Here is a 20,248-nt window from a genome sequence, read left to right as displayed (position 1 = left end):
TTTTTATTAATGAAACATATTTTTAAATATCAGCCTTTTTTCTCGTCACTAGATTTAAAAAACAAAATCATTTTCATTACACTAACAATACTATCACCAACAATTCTATTGCACATCTGTTACAGTATTGTTATGACATATATATATATTGTATGTCTTGATCTTTGCAGCACATTGCCTGCATTTTGATAAACATTATTCTGATGGAGAGAAATCTACACAGAAATACAAAAGCAAATCCAACAGTACCAAATTATATATACAAACAAAAACAAAAAAATGGAAGATAAAACGAATTAAAATATATATCTATATACATTTGTAAAGAAACTATAACTAAACTTATAGAAACTATAAGATTATTTTCATATGTTAATATTACATATCATTTATTTTAAATACATTTTTAGTCACAGCGTCAGAAAGATCTTTCAGAGAATGTGGAAGCGAAGATGGATCACTCCTCTTACTTTCCGGGATCCCAATCTACAGCCCGAGTGGAACAGACGCCAATTGGTTAGAAACGAGCAAGGCGTCGCCCGATTGGCTGTTGGCAAGAGTATCGCGCCACCCGATTGGTCGACTGCTTGGCACGCGGAAGTACACTATCTTTTGCTCCTCCTACAAAATATCATTCGTGGAGAAGGAAGAAAAATGGCAGCTGACGATTAGAGAGAAGTGTGAGGATCTTCGCTCGGAGGAGGAAAGAACAACAACAAAAACAACAACAAAAACACGCCACGCGTAAGTTTCTTTCTTCGGACTCGTACGATAGAAGACTTCCGGGCAGAAGGTGAGCGGGAGGCGCGCGCGGGTTAGACGACCCCATGTTGTCAACACTGAGGCCCGGACTATCACCTGGAGCCGCGTCACGCTGCTCGCGCGGAGCAGCGAAATAAGCAGTTTAAAAACAACAATAAGTGTTAATTAGTGTTTCTCTTTCCTCGTAAGTAACGTGTTGTTACACTTATCTCGGGTTGGAGCTCAGGTACCATCTGAGGGCTGGTGTGGTGACGTCACCAGGTGGTTGAACGTTAGCTGGCTGGGAAAAACATTGTAAAGTGTGCAGACTATTGTCTCCCTATGTATTAATATCAACACGTTATATTTAATAATACACGCCCTGAGTATCCGGTTCGACCCGGTCAGGCAGCTTCTTTCATTAAATGTAATATTATATTCTTTAATACAGTGTTCATTTTTCTATAGTATTTTTTTCTACTGTACATTGTTCTTATTATTCTATTGTATTATATATTATATATTTTTGACATTTTATTGCTAACCTGTATCTATAAAAGCTGCTGTTGTGAAACAATTTCCCCTTGCAAGATTAAAAGAGAAACTATTTATCTATAATAAGTTGTTATTTTGACCGTTAACCTTAAATAATTAAAGTTATTTATTATTTAGTTTAGTTTTTACTGTTATTGTCACTCATGGGACACAAAGTTCCCAAAGGAGACGTTTGATCTACTTCCTGCTCCGCTGCTGGAAGGAGTATCTGCTGGTGTACTTGTATTACTACCGTGTACTAACACTGAGATGAAGTACATTCTATATATCACTGGAATCAAAAGTACTTACGTTTTATCAACATGTGCTTAAAAGTTAAAAAGCCCTCGTTGTGCAGAAGAACAGTTTCAGAAGTTATTTACTGCATTGTTTAGTGACTGGGTGGTCTCTAACTCCTTATATGTTTACATGAACTCTGTGTGTGTGAGTGTGTGTATGTGTATAAGTGTGTGTGTATGTGTGTGTGAGTGTGTGTATGTGTATATGTGTGTATATATGTGTGTGTGTGTATATGTGTGTGTGTGAGGGTGTGTATATGTGTGTATATATGTGTGTGTGTGAGTGTGTGTATATGTGTGTGTGTATTAGGGCTGCAACTAACGATTATTTTGATAATCGATTAATCGGTTGATTATTTTATCGATTAATCGATTAATCGGATACAAAAACAAAAACACTTTAATTTTCAACCCTTTATTCAAAACAGGGTCCGTACGGTCATGGAAAACCTGGAAAAGTCATGGAATTTTTAAATGGCTATTAGCAGGCCTAGAAAAGTAATTGAAAAAAATAAAATCCCAAAATATTTGGAAAAGTAATGCAAATTTGTTTTATTCAAATGTTAATTTACACGGTATATATACGGTATGCTTTGGAATTCTCATTGTTAGTTTAAATACTACATCTTCTCACTTTGTCACGTATAGACAGAGTTCTCACAAAATGTTTAATCATGGAAATGTGATTTAAAGTCATGGAAAGTTCCTGGAGACCCACTGGTCACCATGGTGATGAACCTGTTCACTGGTCACCATGGTGATGAACCTGTTCACTGGTCACCATGGTGATGAACCTGTTCACTGGTCAGCATGTGATGAACCTGTTCACTGGTCAGCATGGTGATGAACCTGTTCACTGGTCACTATGGTGATGAACCTGTTCACTGGTCACCATGGTGATGAACCTGTTCACTGGTCACCATGGTGATGAACCTGTTCACTGGTCACCATGGTGATGAACCTGTTCACTGGTCACCATGGTGATGAACCGTCACAAACAGACTGACAGCTCTCCTCTCCTGAGCAGTGGTCCCCATGTGGCCCCGCCCCCTGATCAATATCAGAGACTCGTTCCGATGTATTATTGTGTTCACCTGGCCCGCTGCCGTTGATTGCAGTGAGACGCGGAAAAAATGTGGAGTGGTGCTCTTCTTCGCAATAAAACATCTTTGATGGGACGTGTCGCGTCTCAGCCAATCAGCGTTCAGATGTCCACAGCGTTTGGGAAGTTAGGTTAGCTTGAATGTTAGTCCGCTACATCTGCTGCTGCACGGTGTAGCGATGCTAACAAAGTACCCGTACGTTAAACACGATGTGATTTAGCATATTTTTAGTATCGATACTTCATTAAAAGAGCGATCAGAGCGCACGCGCTGCTCCGCTCCGTTAAACGCTGTCTGAGCGCGCAGCGCTCACAGCGAGTGGGGGCGTGGCTTATCTCCGTTGCCTTTCTCCGTGGAAAAATATTTTCCGCTATCCGCCACGGAATAAATAACCACGTTTTCTACGTTATCCTCTTGTGGAAATGCCACACACGTCGTGACATGTAGCGCCCTGGTGTCTGGGGTCATGACGTCACCCGGAGGCGCACTCAGCTCCGTGAATGTCTCCGACTACGTGAAGGACTTCCGCATCCAGCGCCACGTGAGCAGCAGCAGCCAATTAGACTCATCAACAGAGGAGCAGCTCAGCGCTGATTGGCTCTCACAACGCAGCGTTCCGTCTCTCCCTCCACTCTGGTTTCTCCTGCGCCGCTCTGCGCTCAACTCAACTTTGTTTATACTCCGTGACTTATTGAGCGCCGTAATAATCGCGCGACACAAAGAATCGATAATGAAATTCGTTGCCAACTATTTTAATAATCGTTTTTTATCGATTCGTTGTTGCAGCCCTAGTGTGTATGTGTGTGTGTATGTATGTGTGTGTATATATGTGTGTGTGTATGTGTGTGTGTGTTCTGTTGGAAATAATTTCCCCTTTATGATGTTTTCTTTTTAGAAAACAACTGGAAGCGGACCTGTTGTCGTTGGGCATCACAGTAGAAGCGCCGCCATTGGTCGGTCTTCTAAGAAGCGTCACCATTGGTCCGTCATCACAGGAGCGTTGCCATTGGTCGTCAGTCACCATGGGGAAAACGCCACTAAAAGGCAAGTCTACCACGTTTAACTGTTCATGACTTCAGGTTATTTTATTATTTGAGTTGTTAATAATGTGACGTCTTGTTTTTAGGGTTAAAGAGTTTCAGAGTTACATTTGATATTATTCAAAGTTTCAAATCCAAATTTATTACATTTGTTTACTAACTTATTTTTTGTAAAAGTTTTTACGAATGAAAAATGTTAATTGTTCAAAAGTTGTTGATTTGCCGTAAATAAAAAGTTAAATAAATCATTTTGTGCTATTCTACACGTATAAAATGTATATCTAATAAAAACAATTCACTTTTAGATCAGAAAGACGTGAAGAAGGAGAAACCGGGCCGGATGGTTCCGCTCACGGAGTCCAACCCCGCCTCCGCGAAAGGTCGGAGAGGCTGAGGAAATACTAACGTTAAAAACACTAAACCTCCCACTACTCTTCAGATATGAGATATTAATATATCATTACTTGAGTGGGTTAAAGTCGATCCGTTTGTATTCTGTTCAGATGCCTTCAGCTGGGAGGAGTACCTGAAGGAGACGTCTTCCCTGCCGGCTCCACCGGGATGTTTTCGACAGGTTTGATTTATAAAACGTTTTCTTCTTGCGCGTTACTCAAACATCCGACATGTCTGTGAACGCACCGCCGCTCACGGCTCTCCGGCGTCGCGTCCGCAGGCTCGAGTCCCGTTCTCCAACGACTTCAAGGTGGGCATGAAGCTCGAGGCCCACGACCCGCGCAACTCCACCTCGGTGTGCATCGCCACGGTGATGGGCCTAACGGGCGTTAGGCTCCGCCTCCGCCTGGACGGCAGCGACAACAGCAACGACTTCTGGCGCCTCGTGGACTCGGCCGACATCCAGCCGATCGGCAGCTGCGAGAAGAACGGAGACATGCTGCAGCCGCCGCTGGGTGAGCAGCAGCCGTCAGTCAAACCCACGGGGCCGGGCGGCCAATGGGAACGCACGCCTCATCTCTTTGTCCCGCCCCCTGCAGGCTTCCGGATGAACGCCTCCTCGTGGCCCATGTTCCTCCTGAGGACCCTGAACGGGGCCGAGATGGCGCCGGCCGCCGCCTTCAAGAAGGTTTGAGACCTCGTTGACCCGTCTGTTCTCAAAGGAACCGCAGAACCTCTTAGACCTGTCTGTTCTCTCAGGAACCACAGAACCTCTTAGACCTGTCTTCTCTCAGGAACCACAGAACCTCTTAGACCTGTCTGTTCTCTCAGGAACCACAGAACCTCTGTGACCTGTCTGTTCTCTCAGGAACCACAGAACCTCTTAGACCTGTCTGTTCTCTCAGGAACCACAGAACCTCTGTGACCCGTCTGTCTGTTCTCTAAGGAACCCCCGAGGCCCCCGCAGAACCTCTTCCGGTTCGGCATGAAGCTGGAGGCCGTGGACAAGAAGAACCCGTACCTCATCTGCCCCGCCACGGTCGGCGAGGTGAAGGGCGACGAGGTCTTCGTGATGTTCGACGGCTGGCGCGGCGCCTTCGACTACTGGTGTCGGTACGAGTCCCGGGACGTGTTCCCCGTGGGCTGGTGCTCATTAACCAGGCACAGCCTGCAGCTACCCGGCAACAGCGGTGAGAACCTCACCATGTACCTTCAGCAGAGCCTGAACGCACCATGAGAACCTTATGTACCTTCAGCAGAGCCTGAACGCACCATGAGAACCTTATGTACCTTCAGTAGAGCCTAAACGCACCATGAGAACCTTATGTACCTTCAGCAGAGCCTGAACGCACCATGAGAACCTTATGTACCTTCAGCAGAGCCTGAACGCACCATGAGAACCTTATGTACCTTCAGCAGAGCCTGAACGCACCATGAGAACCTTATGTACCTTCAGTAGAGCCTGAACGCACCATGAGAACCTTATGTACCTTCAGCAGAGCCTGAACGCACCATGAGAACCTTATGTACCTTCAGCAGAGCCTGAACGCACCATGAGAACCTTATGTACCTTCAGTAGAGCCTGAACGCACCATGAGAACCTTATGTACCTTCAGCAGAGCCTGAACGCACCATGAGAACCTTATGTACCTTCAGTAGAGCCTGAACGCACCATGAGAACCTTATGTACCTTCAGCAGAGCCTGAACGCACCATGAGAACCTTATGTACCTTCAGTAGAGCCTGAACGCACCATGAGAACCTTATGTACCTTCAGTAGAGCCTAAACGCACCATGAGAACCTTATGTACCTTCAGCAGAGCCTGAACGCACCATGAGAACCTTATGTACCTTCAGCAGAGCCTGAACGCACCATGAGAACCTTAAGTACCTTCAGCAGAGCCTGAACGCACCATGAGAACCTTATGTACCTTCAGTAGAGCCTGAACGCACCATGAGAACCTTATGTACCTTCAGTAGAGCCTGAACGCACCATGAGAACCTTATGTACCTTCAGTAGAGCCTGAACGCACCATGAGAACCTTATGTACCTTCAGTAGAGCCTAAACGCACCATGAGAACCTTATGTACCTTCAGTAGAGCCTGAACGCACCATGAGAACCTTATGTACCTTCAGCAGAGCCTGAACGCACCATGAGAACCTTATGTACCTTCAGCAGAGCCTGAACGCACCATGAGAACCTTATGTACCTTCAGTAGAGCCTGAACGCACCATGAGAACCTTATGTACCTTCAGCAGAGCCTGAACGCACCATGAGAACCTTATGTACCTTCAGTAGAGCCTGGATGCACCATGAGAACCTTATCATGTACCTTCAGTTCTCATGTTCACTGAGCAAAGCCTGAACGCACCACGAGAACCTTATGTACCTTCAGCAGAGCCTGAACGCACCATGAGAACCTTATGTACCTTCAGCAGAGCCTGAACGCACCATGAGAACCTCATGATGTACCTCCAGTCCTCATGAACTCCTGTGACTCCGCCCCCTCCAGCGAGCCTTCCCAAAGCCGTGTCCGCCCTCCCGACGTCGCCCTCCAAGCCGAGCCGGCGCTCCATGCAGTCTCCGTACCGGCTGCCCAACCCGCTGCCGGCGCTGCCCGTCAGGAAGGGGGTCCGGGGCCGGCGGCCCAAGAGCGAGACCATCGCTTTGCTGAAGGCCGCGGCGGAGGCAGCGGCGGCCGCCAACGCCGCCAACGCCGCCAGAGGCGTCGCGCTCAACGGAGCGGCGCCCGAAGGCACGCCGCTCGTCCCCCGGCTGTACAAGAAGAGGGGGCCCAAGCCCGGCAGCAAGGTGAGCCCTCCCCCCCCCCCCCCCCCCCCCATGATGACATCACTCTTTTACTAATGAATGCATCCTTCTTTCAGAGGAAGTCGAAGCTCCTCCAGAACTCGTCTCAGCTGTCGAGCATCCAGGTTCCTCTAGAGAGCCACGGCAGCCTCACCTCGGTGGTCTCAACAGGTACCCCCCAGACCCCCCAGACCCTCTATAACCAGCTATGCATTTAAAACCAGTACACTACCCCCCCCCGTGTTGTTCCAGTCTGCGTCTACCTGAACAAGCAGGGGGTCTGCGGCCCTCACCTGGACAGGAAGCAGATGCAGCGCCTCCCGGACCACTTCGGGCCGGGCCCGGTGAACGCGGTGCTGCAGCTGGTGGTCCAGTCCTGCATCGACTGTGCGTACCAGCCCAAGGTCCTGCTGAGCGCCCTGCAGACCCACTCGGGGGGAGGGGAGGTGGTCAGAGGTAGGTGGGGGTCCAGCAGATGGACCCTGATGAAGACCAGATCAACGTGTGTCGAGTTCTTCATCTTTAAAAGAAGAGAACGTCTCTTTAAAGTTTGAGATCCGGATTCTCAGTTCGAGAGGCCACCCCGTTTGTTTGACGCTACTCCAGCGTCTTCGTGTAAATAAAGGTCCTTTTGAATGTCCTCCCCCGCAGTGCGAGCCGACGGCGGCGTCCGCGTGGTGAAGCTGCCGGCGGCCTCCAGCGCGTTCTCCGTGCTGCGCTTCCTGGAGACGATGTGCCGCCAGCTGCAGTGCGACAACCTGTTCAGCAGCCAGCCGTTCAGCCACCACGGCTACGACCGCAGCCGGCCAGGTGAGGCCGCGAGCGCCACGCCAACGCCACGCCAGCGCCACGCCAACGCTCCCCATGGCGAGGAACTGACCCCTCCTCTGTGTTCCAGTGAAAGAGGAGGCGCCGGACGCTCCGGCTCGGGGGGCCAAGCGGAGTCTCTCGGGGGCCTCGCCGCCGTACACGGCTCCTGTGTCGCCCAAACATCTACGAACCGACGCTCAACCCTCAGAAGGTACGGAGCAACCACCCCATTGGCTCCTGACCACCAGGGGGCTCCTCTGGTTGTATAGAAGCCTATGCTTCATTACTTAAAGCTGCATTCTCTCCTGACCACCAGGGGGCTCCTCTGGTTGTATAGAAGCCTCTATGAAATGACTTGTCCATGTCCCTCCAGCAGAGACTCTTCCCCATGAGGAGAACGGCCTCTTAAAGGAACAGCGCTACATGGACTCCGCCTCCATCTCCGTGACCCCTCGACCTCAGGCGGCGCCGCGCGGCTCCTCAGAGTTCCACGCCCACGGCGCCGCCCGCTACCGCCACGGCTCGCCGGCCGCACGCCGCCTCTCCTCCAACCCGGCGGAGCTCGGCTCCAAGCAGCCGCTCAGACGGGTAGAAGGTACGTGTGTGTGTGTCTGTGTGTGTGTGTGTGTGCTTGGCGTTGTGTGTGTGTATGTGTCTGTGTGTGTGTTCCGGTGCTCAGTGTGTGTGTGTGTGTTCCGGTGCTCAGTGTGTGTGTGTGTGTGCTTGGCGTTGTGTGTGTGTATGTGTCTGTGTGCGTGTTCCGGTGCTCAGTGTGTGTGTGTGTGTGCTCCGGCAGCAGCGAGCTCCACCACCGGCCCCGAGGCCCCGCCCCCCGGCCGGCCCCCGTCCTCCTGGTCCATCGATGAGGTCATGCAGTTCGTGCGGGACGCCGACCCCACGGCGCTGGCGCCGCACGCCGAGCTGTTCCGCAAACACGTGAGTTCACTTCCTGCTCAGCGGAGCGGCTGAGACTCATTCATGTGTTTCATTGTTCTAACATCACGTCGCCGTGGTTTAGGATTCATACATTTAAACCATTAATAAAATAAAAAGATTATATTAAAAAATAAAAATAAAAAAAAGCTGAAGAAACTAAAAATGCTTTAAAATCATTATCTTTGTTTTGATTGATTGATAGATGTATTGATGGATAGATGTATTGATAGATGTATTGATGGATAGATGTATTGATTGATGTATTGATAGATGTATTGATGTATTGATCCCTCCTCAGGAGATCGATGGTAAGGCTCTGATGCTGCTGCGGAGCGACATGATCATGAAGTACATGGGGCTGAAGTTAGGCCCCGCCCTCAAGCTGTGTCACCACATCGAGCGGCTGAAACACGGGAAACCCTGAGCGGGACCAGGACTCATGGGGGCGGGGCACAGGACCCCCCCCCCCCTTAAAGGGACAGACCCTCAGTACACAAGATGAAATCCTCTGATCTGGACTTCATGGATCCCCCAAAGACGGAGAACCGTTCTCCTCAAAATCATTTCTTATCCCCATCGGAGGAACCGAGAGAAACTGAAACTTCTTCCCCCGAGGAGTCTCTCCTTCTCTTGAGGAGTGTCTCCTTCCCCTGAGGAGTCTCTCCTTCTCTTGAGGAGTCTCTCCTTCCCCTGAGGAGTCTCTCCTTCTCTTGGGGAGTCTCTTCTTCCCTTGGGGAGTCTCTCCTTCCCCCGAGGAGTCTCTCCTTCTCTTGGGGAGTCTCCTTCCCCTGAGGAGTCTCTCCTTCTCTTGGAGAGTCTCTCCTTCCCTTGAGGAGTCTCCTTCCCTTGAGGAGTCTCTCCTTCCCTTGAGGAGTCTCCTTTCGGCCGGATGTCGATCACATATTTATTTTGTGGTTAAAAAGAGAAACGGCAGATTTAAAACATTTAACTTCCTTTTGATTCTTTCACAATAAAAGCCCTGCGATACTTCTGCAGCTTTCTCTTCCTGCCTGCAGTGTTCGTGGATTTTTAATAAATAACATTTTACTATTAATTCTTCATCTGCAAATAGCCATTAATTTAATTATTTTCTCGATTTAATTAATTAGTTGTAGAAATAATGTCCAACAGTGTTTCCAAGTCCAGAATATTCTCCTCAAATGTTTTCAAAGATTTACAGTTTGAACTGGAATCAGAGAATTTTTACTTTTTATATCAAATAACTCAAAACTCGTTAATCAATTAACGAAACGGCTGCCAGTTCATTTAGTTGAGCGATCATCGTCGACCAATCCGATGACCGTTTTCTCAATCATTTGATAAAACGTTGATGACGTCATCAAATGTGTTTTTAGTCCACGACTAAAACTAAATATTCACGTGACTCCTAACATCACTCTGATCGATTCATCGATTAAACAAGAACATTGGTGGTTAAATTAATAGTTGCCAACTAATTGATCAATCAATTAATTATTCTTCCTGCCGTGTTCCTTGTTAAAGAAAAGAGGCGTCGGCTTCGTTAGTGAAGAGGGCGTCGGCTTCGTTAGTGAAGGATGAAGGGGCGTCGGCTTCGTAGTGAAGAGGGCGTCGGCTTTGTTAGTGAAGGATGAAGGGGCGTCGGCTTCGTAGTGAAGAGGGCGTCGGCTTTGTTAGAAGTCGAAGGGGGCGTCGGCTTCGTTAAAGAGGGCGTCGGCTTCTCTCTTGGTTGTGTCACTCACACACACATGTACAGTTTTTATGGGTTTCACCATGAATATCAGCGAACAGAATGTACATTTTTGTAGAAACCTAATATTTTAAAAAGAAGATCAATTATAACGAGTTAGAAATGTGAAGAAGAAAAGAAAAGATGTTTTTAAATGGTATTAAACTGGCTTCTTCTTCATGGGTCACCGAGACGCTTCAGACCTCAGGTCTACGTGGTCTCGGGTCCACGTGGTCTCAAGTGTTTAAAGGAGAAGTTTCCCGTTTCTTTTCCTTCAGGTCTTAAAACAGAACGAAACTCTTCTCGATCTTCACTTGTCATTTTAAACAAAGTGTGTTTATGATGCTGTGTATTTACTTTTGCTTTTTTTGTATAAACTTGCCAAAAACTAAAACATGTGTTTTTTACTGACTGATTATTTACACCAATAATGTATTCATTTCTTTATTTTTCTGAACGTTAACCTTTTAACTGACTTAACACTATTTACTGTATATTACATTATTAATATAATTTTTAATTATATATTTTTTGTTTTATACTAAATTATTTTTTCAGTCTTAATAATAATGAATTGTTTTGATGCAGACAAGTTAAAACTGCACACAAATATGCCCCTTGTTAAAATTGATAAAATACCATGTATTATTATTAATTTCCACCTTCACTAAAATATATCTTTGAACCAACTCAACTCTGATTAATTTATCAATTTTCTGAATTATTTTCTGTATATTAAATAAGGTGGAATATTTTTTCAAATCATGGATGCATACATTTAACATTGTCATAATAAAAATAAAACAATTTAAATATTAGAGGACCAATATGTCCCCTTGTTAAGAATTGCTTGAAGGATACAAAAAAATATATATTATTCTCCATTTTCACTGAGTTACATTAAAACAACACAAATATTGATCATAACCAGAAAATATTCATTAATTTCAGAATTTAAACCCTTTATATTTTTGTATAAATAATGCTGTTATTTATTCAATAGTCATGTTGTTTTCTTCCTGGTATTAGACACTGCTTCAGTGAACGTACATCCGGGTCACTCACCTCGCGCCTCGGTGAGCTGGTGCTGCGGTCCCCCGGTTCTCCAGTTTATTGTACACGTTTGTACACGCTCGTACACGTTTGTACACGCTCGTACACGTTTGTACGCGCGAAGCGCGCGGACAGAAACCAGAGAAGCTAACTAAAAGGATGAAGAGAAACTGCGAAGTAACGGTTCCGCTCAGAGAACTCGGGTCTCACACCTGATGCCAATCAACCACTAAGACACGCCCCCTTTTCAAACTAACGGCTGAGTGAGATGAGGCCCCGCCTCCGACCCTGACAGCCAATAGGGAGACAGTGTACCAAGACACGTGGATAATAAAACATTTATTTTGATTAATGACTTTGTAACTCAAAATTTAAATATTGTATCAACAGTGAGTTATCTATATATATATATATATATATACACACGTTATATAATAATAATTTTATTTATAATAATTATACTTATATATAATTATTATATAATAATTATATTTATATAGAATTATTATATAAGCATCATGTGTTAATATTAATATTATACTTTTGTATTTTGATGCTTATACTGTGAAACTTAAAGCCTGTAAAGACTCATTGAGTGATGGGAGATGTTGGTTTTAGTGCTTCTTCTTCTTTTGTGCAATTATTAGCAGAGTAAAACATATTTATTTCAGTTTTTTAATGCTGACAATTTTTTTATCAGAACTTTTTCAACGAGTAAATTCATAAAATGTTTCTCTGATGTGAAACCACTGCCATCAACACAAACACGTTTAGAGAGATAAATACAACAGAGACACGGAGATGTTTAAGTTCACTTGAAACACAAACTGTACACACACCTGACCTCTGACCTCTGGAGCTTCAGATAAATAACACGTGAATACGTTAGAGGAACCTGTTCGACCCACGTTCAACAACACAGGCGGAAGAGGAGGAGGTGCATGAGTATAAATAAAGAAGGTCTGTCCCTCCTCTGGTCCTCCAGACCTTCACAGGTCTCCTCTGGTCCTCATCTGGTCCTCCAGACCTTCACAGGTCTCCTCTGGTCCTCATCTGGTCCTCCTCTGGTCCTCCAGACCTTCACAGGTCTCCTCTGGTCCTCCTCTGGTCCTCCAGACCTTCACAGGTCTCCTCTGGTCCTCCTCTGGTCCTCATCTGGTCCTCATCTGGTCCTCCTCTGGTCCTCCAGACCTTCACAGGTCTCCTCTGGTCCTCCTCTGGTCCTCCTCTGGTCCTCCAGACCTTCACAGGTCTCCTCTGGTCCTCATCTGGTCCTCCTCTGGTCCTCCAGACCTTCACAGGTCTCCTCTGGTCCTCCTCTGGTCCTCCTCTGGTCCTCCAGACCTTCACAGGTCTCCTCTGGTCCTCCTCTGGTCCTCCAGACCTTCACAGGTCTCCTCTGGTCCTCCTCTGGTCCTCATCTGGTCCTCCTCTGGTCCTCCTCTGGTCCTCCAGACCTTCACAGGTCTCCTCTGGTCCTCCTCTGGTCCTCATCTGGTCCTCCAGACCTTCACTGGTCTCCTCTGGTTGAGTGACTCTGGTCATCATGGAGGAACAGAAGATGTTTTAAATAAATGAACTTCAAGAAGAGACCGACCAGTTGATCTAAAGGACCTGAAGAAGACCAGCAGGACCTTCTGGTCCTCATGAGAACCTGCATGAGTCCGTTCGAGGTTCTGGAGCTTCATGCTCGCTGACCTCTTCGCTCGCATGTTTCTTCAGGGAGCTCAGACCAATCAGAAGAGAGGAAACCTGCTGAGCAGTGACCACATGAAGCTTCAGGTGAGGTTTTAAACTAAAACATGATCCCAAAACACCTGGTTTATAAAAGACGTCTTCAAAGCCACGAGGACCAGGAGAGGGACCGGCGGGTGAGGGGGAGGCTCTTCTGCAGGGGGCGGAGTCTGTTTGTCTTAAAGGTTTAGTTCAGGAGTCAGAGGAGACGTTATAAATATAGTCTCTGGAGGAGAAGAAGCTCATAGAAACATGGGTACTGTCCCTTTAAGCTAGCAGACAACAACAACAACAACAACAACAACAACCCTTGGTTCCCAGTGTGGATCAGTGCGTCACAAACAAACAGGAAGTCAGAAAGCATCTCTGAGACATTCATGACCTCAGTGAATGACAGAAGGTCCGAAGCCCCGCCCCCTCTCGGCCCTAAGCCCCGCCCCCTCCCCGCTCTCACTTCCTGGGGAGCAGCGCCGCCAGTCTCTGCTTCTTGATGGGGAGGAAGTGGATCTCTGAGCCGACCTTCTTCAGTTTGATGGTCCTGTTCTTGGGCAGCTTCTTCTGCGGGTCGTCGGGGTCGTGCGCCGCCACCGGCACGCCGTACAGCTGCTGCAGGGACGCCGCCGCCGCCGCCGCCTGGCCGCCGTCCCGCTTGATGGAAAAGTTCTTGGTGGAGACGCCCGAGAGGCCTTTGATCTTCCCGCAGAGGACGGCGGGGATGGCGTCCTTCACCGAGACGATGACCTTGGCCGCCTCCGGGTTTCCGGCGGCGCTCTGCTGGCCGAGGGCGCCGGACCCGCCCGCGGCGCCGCCCACCGCCCACCGGTGCTGCCGGCTGAAGTCCAGCGACGCCAGACCGCCCAGGAGCTTGGAGTCCACGCCCAGAGACAGAGAGGCGGCGCCGCCCGGACCGCCGCGAAAAGACACGCCCCCGTCGGACTGGACGCACTTCCTCCTCACCGGCACCGACAGGTCCAGCACGTCGTCCTGCTGCGGGCCCGGGTCCTCCTGCTTCAGGACCACCGGGCACGCCCGCACCGAGAGGTCCAGCGCCTGGCCGTCGTCGCCGGGCAGCGAGGACGGCGGCGGCGGCGCGTGGCGCGGCGCGAGCGAAGGCCCGAGGCGCCGCGCGGCCGGGGGGGAGGCGGCGTCCCGAGGAGACGTCTGCGTGCTTTTACTCGCGGTGCAAACGGGTTTCGGCATGTTCCCCTTGGAGTCCTCGGCCGGGGGGGCGGGGACCGGGACCGGCAGCGGCAGCGGCAGCGGCACCGGCAGCGGGATGATGACCGGGTACGGGACGAGGAGCGTGGCGGGGGGCACCAGGGGCGCCAGAGGGGAGGCGTAGGAGGGCGCGAGGGGAGGGAGCGGGAAGAAGGCGGAGCCCGGCGACTGGCAGGCGGAGGCGGCGCCGGCCTGGGGCGGGAAGAGGTCCTGCAGGATGGCGGCGAACGCCGGGTTCTGCAGCAGCGAGAGCAGGTTGGCGTCCTGCGTCTGGCCCGCCGTCTTGTGGTCGAGCGGCGGCGGCGAGGCGAACGGGTTCTGACACAGGACGTCGGCCTGGAGCCGGGGGCCGCCGGCGGCCAGGACCAGCGGGAGGGACACCGGGGTCTGGCTCGCTATCAGGTACGGCGCCGCCCCCATCTGGCCCAGCTGGGCGCCGGTGGCTCCGCCCACCTGGAGGTGGATGGGCAGCATCAGCGGGCCGTCGCCCAGGCACACCGGGTGCAGCACGGCGGCGGCCACTTTGAGCGCGGCGCCTCCCGGAGAGTCGGAGGCGGGGCTCGCAAGAGGCTCCGCCCCTTTGCTGTCGCGGGAAGCAGCAGCGAGCGGGTTCGCTCCTCCTCCTCCTCCTCCTCCCAGCTCGTCCGGCTGGGCGTCGTCTCTTCCCTCCATCAGTTGGAGGAGTCGTCCAGGTCTTGGTCGGGTTCTACTGACGGGTCTCGTCCATTATTCTTCCGGCCCTGAAACGGGAAACGCAAAGTTTAAAATGTTTCAGGTTCAAATGTTTCAGTCGTTTGAAACAACGAAAAGACAAAATGTAACGACTCAAAACCTTTTGATGGAGCTTCAAATGACGAGAACACAAATGAATACATTTTTTTTTTGTGAGAGGAGTTGATATTCTGAACAGAGTGAGACATCCACGACTCAAAGCTTCTCTCTCTCTCTCGAAAAAGAACCAATGAGATGATACCTTCTCTAGGAAAGATGAGAAAAGACACACAAGAACATTTTAAAAAGATTATATATTATATAAATAATATATTATATAATATATAAATAATATATTATATATATTATATATATTATATATAATATATTATTTATATTATAATATATATATTACATTGTCTGCAGAGATAAAACGTCCCTCGAGGGCCAGCGAGGTCAATTATTCATCCCGGTACGAGTCGTCTTTAAGACAACAGGCCGGCCATACATTTGACATGAATAAATAAAACTCAATTAAATGCAGCCCCCCCCTCCCTCCTCCCCTTCATGTGGTGTCGGGTGGCCCCCCGGAGCCCTCTGCCCCCCAGGCTGGTTTTATATTGTCCCTCAGCATAGATGAGACCTTGTGATGCGTCTGATGGATTACACCAGGAATCTGCACCAGACGGGGGGCTGCTGACCTCGTCTCTGTTTCAGGGGGGGGGGGCAAACAGCGCTGGCTCAGTTTCAGACGGTCAGCCGCGCGCTGGCCCTTTAAGGGCTCACACAGGAAGAGGCCGGCTGCAGCCCGTGGTTGTTGTGGTATGAATGATGGAGGAGCTGTGGGGAACCGGCCCGATGCTCTCAGTCTTTCTACGAGAATAAAATATGAAAGAATAAAAGTCTCTCTTGCTCGGCAGGTGATGAGGTCACGTGGTGAGGTCACGTGGTGAGGTCACGTGATGAGGTCACGTGATGAGGTCACGTGATGAGGTCACGTGGTGTCACGTGATGTCACGTGGTGAGGTCACGTGGTGAGGTCACGTGATGAGGTCACGTGATGAGGTCACGTGATGAGGTCACGTGATGAGGTCACGTGATGAGGTCACGGTGAGGTCACGTGATGAGGTCACGTGGTGAGGTCACGTGGTGAGGTCACGTGGTGAGGTCACGTGGTGAGGTCACGTGGTGAGGTCACGTGATGAGGTCACGTGGTGAGGTCACGTGGTGAGGTCACGTGGTGAGGTCACATGATGAGGTCACGTGATGAGGTCACGGTGAGGTCACGTGATGAGGTCACGTGGTGAGGTCACGTGATGAGGTCACGTGATGAGGTCACGTGATGAGGTCACGCGATGAGGTCACGCGATGAGATCACGCGGTGAGGTCACGCGGTGAGGTCACGTGGTGAGGTCACGTGGTGAGGTCACGTGGTGAGGTCACGTGATGAGGTCACGTGGTGAGGTCACGTGATGAGGTCACGTGATGAGGTCACGTGATGAGGTCACGCGATGAGGTCACGCGATGAGGTCACGCGATGAGGTCACGGTGAGGTCACGATGAGGTCACGTGGTGAGGTCACGTGATGAGGTCACGTGATGAGGTCACGTGATGAGGTCACGTGATGAGGTCACGTGATGAGGTCACGTGGTGAGGTCACGTGATGAGGTCACGTGGTGAGGTCACGTGGTGAGGTCACGTGATGAGGTCACGTGGTGAGGTCACGTGGTGAGGTCACGTGGTGAGGTCACGTGATGAGGTCACGTGGTGAGGTCACGTGGTGAGGTCACGTGATGAGGTCACGTGATGAGGTCACGTGATGAGGTCACGTGATGAGGTCACGTGGTGAGGTCACGTGGTGAGGTCACGTGATGAGGTCACGTGGTGAGGTCACGTGATGAGGTCACGTGATGAGGTCACGTGGTGAGGTCACGTGGTGAGGTCACGTGATGAGGTCACGTGGTGAGGTCACGTGGTGAGGTCACGTGGTGAGGTCACGTGATGAGGTCACATGGTGAGGTCACGTGGTGAGGTCACGTGATGAGGTCACGTGGTGAGGTCACGTGATGAGGTCACGTGGTGAGGTCACATGGTGAGGTCACGTGATGAGGTCACGTGATGAGGTCACATGATGAGGTCACAACAGAAGTTAAAACACTTTGAGGAAAGGTGTCAGAGATTTGCCAGGAGAGTCTCTTTAAATTTCCTTGTTGGATTTGGAGCTGAGAGGAACAAAGCCCCCCCACCCCAAAACACACCTCCAACAGCCAATTACATCTCATTACAGAGTCACATGACACCTCATCACGAGCTTCACGTCCTGTTGCAGATTCACTTTGTTCTTATATTTACCTTTAATTTAAATTATAGAAGTCTATTTTCTCTCCTGACCACCAGGGGGCGACTCCTCTGGTTGTATAGAAGTCTAAGCTTCATGTGTTAAAGCTGCATTCTCTCTCCTGACCACCAGGGGGCTCCTCTGGTTGTATAGAAGTCTATGCCTCTCTCCTGATGCTTAGGGGCGGGGCTACAGGGTGATTGACAGGTACCAGACACTCTGGTCACTCCATGGTGTCGGGGTAATCCAAGATGGCGTAGCTCCTTACAGTCTGTGCAGTGTCTTTACCAATAGAGCTTCAGATCAAGAGAGCTTCAGATCAATAGAGCTTCAGATCAATAGAGCTTCAGATCAATAGAGCTTCAGACCAAGAGAGCTTCAGACCAAGAGAGCTTCAGATCAAGAGAGCTTCAGACCAAGAGAGCTTCAGATCAATAGAGCTTCAGATCAAGAGAGCTTCAGATCAATAGAGCTTCAGATCAATAGCGTCAATAAAACAGTTGAAGGCTCCGGCTGCTGAAGGGCCCTGAACGCCTCACCATCGGGTTCATGTGAGGACGTCTCCAGACACACATGACCCAGAGGTACTAGACTGTAGGGCTACCAGTGTAGTGGTGCTACCAGTGTAGTGGTGCTACTACCACTACACTGGTAGCACCACTACACTGGTAGCACCACTACACTGGTAGCACCACTACACTGGTAGCACCACTACACTGGTAGCACCACTACACTGGTAGCACCACTACACTGGTAGTCCTAATAATACTAGTATTGTACTAGTACCAGTGAACTAGTAGTACATGTAGTACTGGTATTGTAGTAGTATTAGTACAATGAGCCCCCCCCCCCCCCGTTCGCCGTGAATGCGCACAGAGGCTCTTGTGTGACGTGAACGCGCACGGCGGCGACATGAAGGGCATCGGGGCGCGTGACGCGAATATCACAACAAGCTTTATTCTGCTTCTCTTTGAATTCTAGTCTTTCTAGACCGGAGACCGGGGACCGGAGACCGGAGACCCGAGCCCCTTAGAGACTCGGAGACCCGAGCCCCGGAGACCAGGGACCGGAGACCCGAGCCCCTTAGAGACTCGGAGACCCGAGCCCCGGAGACAGGGGACCGGAGACCCGAGCCCCTTATAGAGGTTATAACTCATCATGTCTTATAACGAGCTCGTGCGCTCAGCAGGACCGGGTCTCCGGGTCTCCGGGTCTCCGGTGAACGCACGCGCCGACCGGAGGGGGAGGAATCAGCGCGTGAGATCAGAGGGACCGGCGGCTCGCCTCCGGTCGTTCCGTTAATCTCCGCCGTGTGAAGCGCGTGGAGCTCCGGTCACTCACCGGGGGGTCGGCGGCTCCTCCGGGGCGGCCGCCGCTGCTCGGTGGTCGGCGACGGGGAACCGGGAACCGGGAGACCGGAACATCAAGAGATGAATAAAGACTCTTATTTACCTCCTCCGTCTCAGGAGCGACGCCAGACTGAAGCTGCGCGCGCAGCTCCGTCAGCGGGGTCCTCCCCCTCTTCTTCTTCTTCTTCTTCTTCTCTGAACACATTTAATACATATTGATAATTAAAGGTGGATACGTGAAATAATGTAAAATTAAAATTAAATTCGGTTATAAATTGCTACTATTATTAGTATGAGTATCCTTCTGTTTGGTTACACGTATATAATTATACATATATATGTGGGCCTATATAACTACATGAATGTAGTTTAATATTATTAGTTGTTTTGTTTTTAACTTAATAATAAAACTCAAAGTTTCTCCTCTTTAGATTAAATGTGGTCAGAATAAGACGGAGACTTGATTTAAAGTAGATTGTTCCCCGAAGGGAGGAATGTCCTCCTGTCCTCCTGGGAGAGGGACTTAAGCCCCTTAGTGCGGCCGGGGGTCCCAACCTGAGGGTCGGGGCCCCACCGGGGGTCACGGGGTTAAGTCCAGAGGGATCGCGAGATTATGAACAGGAAATAAAAAGATAGGACAAACAAACTCACACAGACCGAGCCGACGGACACGCTGCGCAGCGGGTGTCTGGCCTTTCAATCGTTTTCTTGTGAATTTAAAGCTCAGAAATACGACGGACCTCGAACACACCAGGTGAAAGTCTCCATATTAAACCTGATGTGTGGAGATGAACCGACAACCTCTGAGTGTCTGAGGAGCAACAGGAAGCTCTGGATGACTCCTCATTCAGTGGAACCCTGGAGGAGGAAGAGGAGGAAGAGGAGCAGGAGTCGGCAGCTGTGGGTGAGCCGGGTCCCCTGGGTCTCCATATCAGTCCCAGGCAGCCCGGGGCTCGGCCTCGGGGCCCCCGGGGCCCCTCATTGTTCCATGGAGGCTGTTTAATGCTCCGTAATGAGACCCACAATGCACTCTGGTGGCCCGGTGGGGACTCTGGAGAGGGCCCTCCTCTTAGCTCCTCCCCCCACGCTGACTCACACGAGGAGGTGAGATGATGCCATATGGCCATGTCATCTAAATAATATATATACATATATATATATATATATATTATTCATATATATAAATATAAATATGTATATTAAATAGTATATATATTTATATTATATATATACATATATATAGCTTCACAATACAAGCTGGTGCATTTATATATACAGGACTGTCTCAGAAAATTAGAATATTGTGATAAAGTTCTTTATTTTCTGTAATGCAATTAAAAAAACAAAAATGTCATGCATTCTGGATTCATTACAAATCAACTGAAATATTGCAAGCCTTTTATTCTTTTAATATTGCTGATTATGGCTTACAGCTTAAGAAAACTCAAATATCCTATCTCTAAATATTAGAA

At 49.3% G+C, this 20,248-nt stretch overlaps 2 protein-coding genes across 5 annotated transcripts; one reads left to right on the top strand and one right to left on the bottom strand.

Moving 5' to 3' along the window:
• Positions 1-626: 626 nt before the first annotated feature.
• Positions 627-10,789, top strand: LOC130194274 (sex comb on midleg-like protein 2). Of its 3 annotated transcripts, none has more exons than XM_056415206.1 (15): positions 627-744; positions 3,573-3,721; positions 4,023-4,097; positions 4,221-4,291; positions 4,391-4,625; positions 4,710-4,798; positions 5,057-5,300; positions 6,624-6,922; positions 6,997-7,090; positions 7,172-7,375; positions 7,571-7,729; positions 7,818-7,940; positions 8,106-8,324; positions 8,526-8,665; positions 8,964-10,789. In XM_056415206.1, the coding sequence occupies exons 2-15, from the start codon at positions 3,700-3,702 to the stop codon at positions 9,087-9,089; spliced, it is 2,100 nt and encodes a 699-aa protein (XP_056271181.1). In that variant the 5' UTR covers positions 627-744; positions 3,573-3,699; the 3' UTR covers positions 9,090-10,789. The 3 variants fall into 3 exon arrangements, with proteins under 3 accessions (XP_056271181.1, XP_056271182.1, XP_056271180.1); XM_056415207.1 differs by having other exon boundaries at positions 8,103-8,324; positions 8,529-8,665; XM_056415205.1 differs by having other exon boundaries at positions 8,103-8,324.
• A 1,255-nt stretch (positions 10,790-12,044) lies between these two features.
• LOC130193903 (retinoic acid-induced protein 2-like) lies at positions 12,045-18,942 on the bottom strand. Of its 2 annotated transcripts, none has more exons than XM_056414733.1 (2): positions 18,880-18,942; positions 12,045-15,118 (listed from the first exon to the last, which is right to left on the bottom strand). In XM_056414733.1, exon 2 carries the CDS (start codon positions 15,048-15,050, stop codon positions 13,611-13,613), a length of 1,440 nt encoding a protein of 479 aa, XP_056270708.1. In that variant the 5' UTR covers positions 15,051-15,118; positions 18,880-18,942; the 3' UTR covers positions 12,045-13,610. The 2 variants fall into 2 exon arrangements, with proteins under 2 accessions (XP_056270708.1, XP_056270707.1); XM_056414732.1 differs by lacking the exon at positions 18,880-18,942 and adding an exon at positions 18,769-18,856.
• Between the last annotated feature and the right edge of the window lie 1,306 nt (positions 18,943-20,248).

The sequence above is a fragment of the Pseudoliparis swirei genome, chromosome 5, assembly GCF_029220125.1.
Source record: "Pseudoliparis swirei isolate HS2019 ecotype Mariana Trench chromosome 5, NWPU_hadal_v1, whole genome shotgun sequence".
NCBI lineage: Eukaryota > Metazoa > Chordata > Actinopteri > Perciformes > Liparidae > Pseudoliparis > Pseudoliparis swirei.
Note: the sequence above shows the minus strand (reverse complement) of the source record. Positions and strands in the feature narration are given on the sequence as shown.

Bases quoted from the DNA above. Each gene is read 5' to 3' on its own strand.
- LOC130194274 (XM_056415205.1), top strand. From the start codon at position 3,700: ATGGGGAAAACGCCACTAAAAG. The intron at 4,098-4,220 runs GTCGGAGAGGCT...TATTCTGTTCAG, and splicing joins CAACCCCGCCTCCGCGAAAG to ATGCCTTCAGCTGGGAGGAG. The intron at 4,799-5,056 runs GTTTGAGACCTC...CTGTTCTCTAAG, and splicing joins CGGCCGCCGCCTTCAAGAAG to GAACCCCCGAGGCCCCCGCA.
- LOC130193903 (XM_056414733.1), bottom strand. From the start codon at position 15,050: ATGGAGGGAAGAGACGACGCCCAGCCGGACGAGCTGGGAGGAGGAGGA.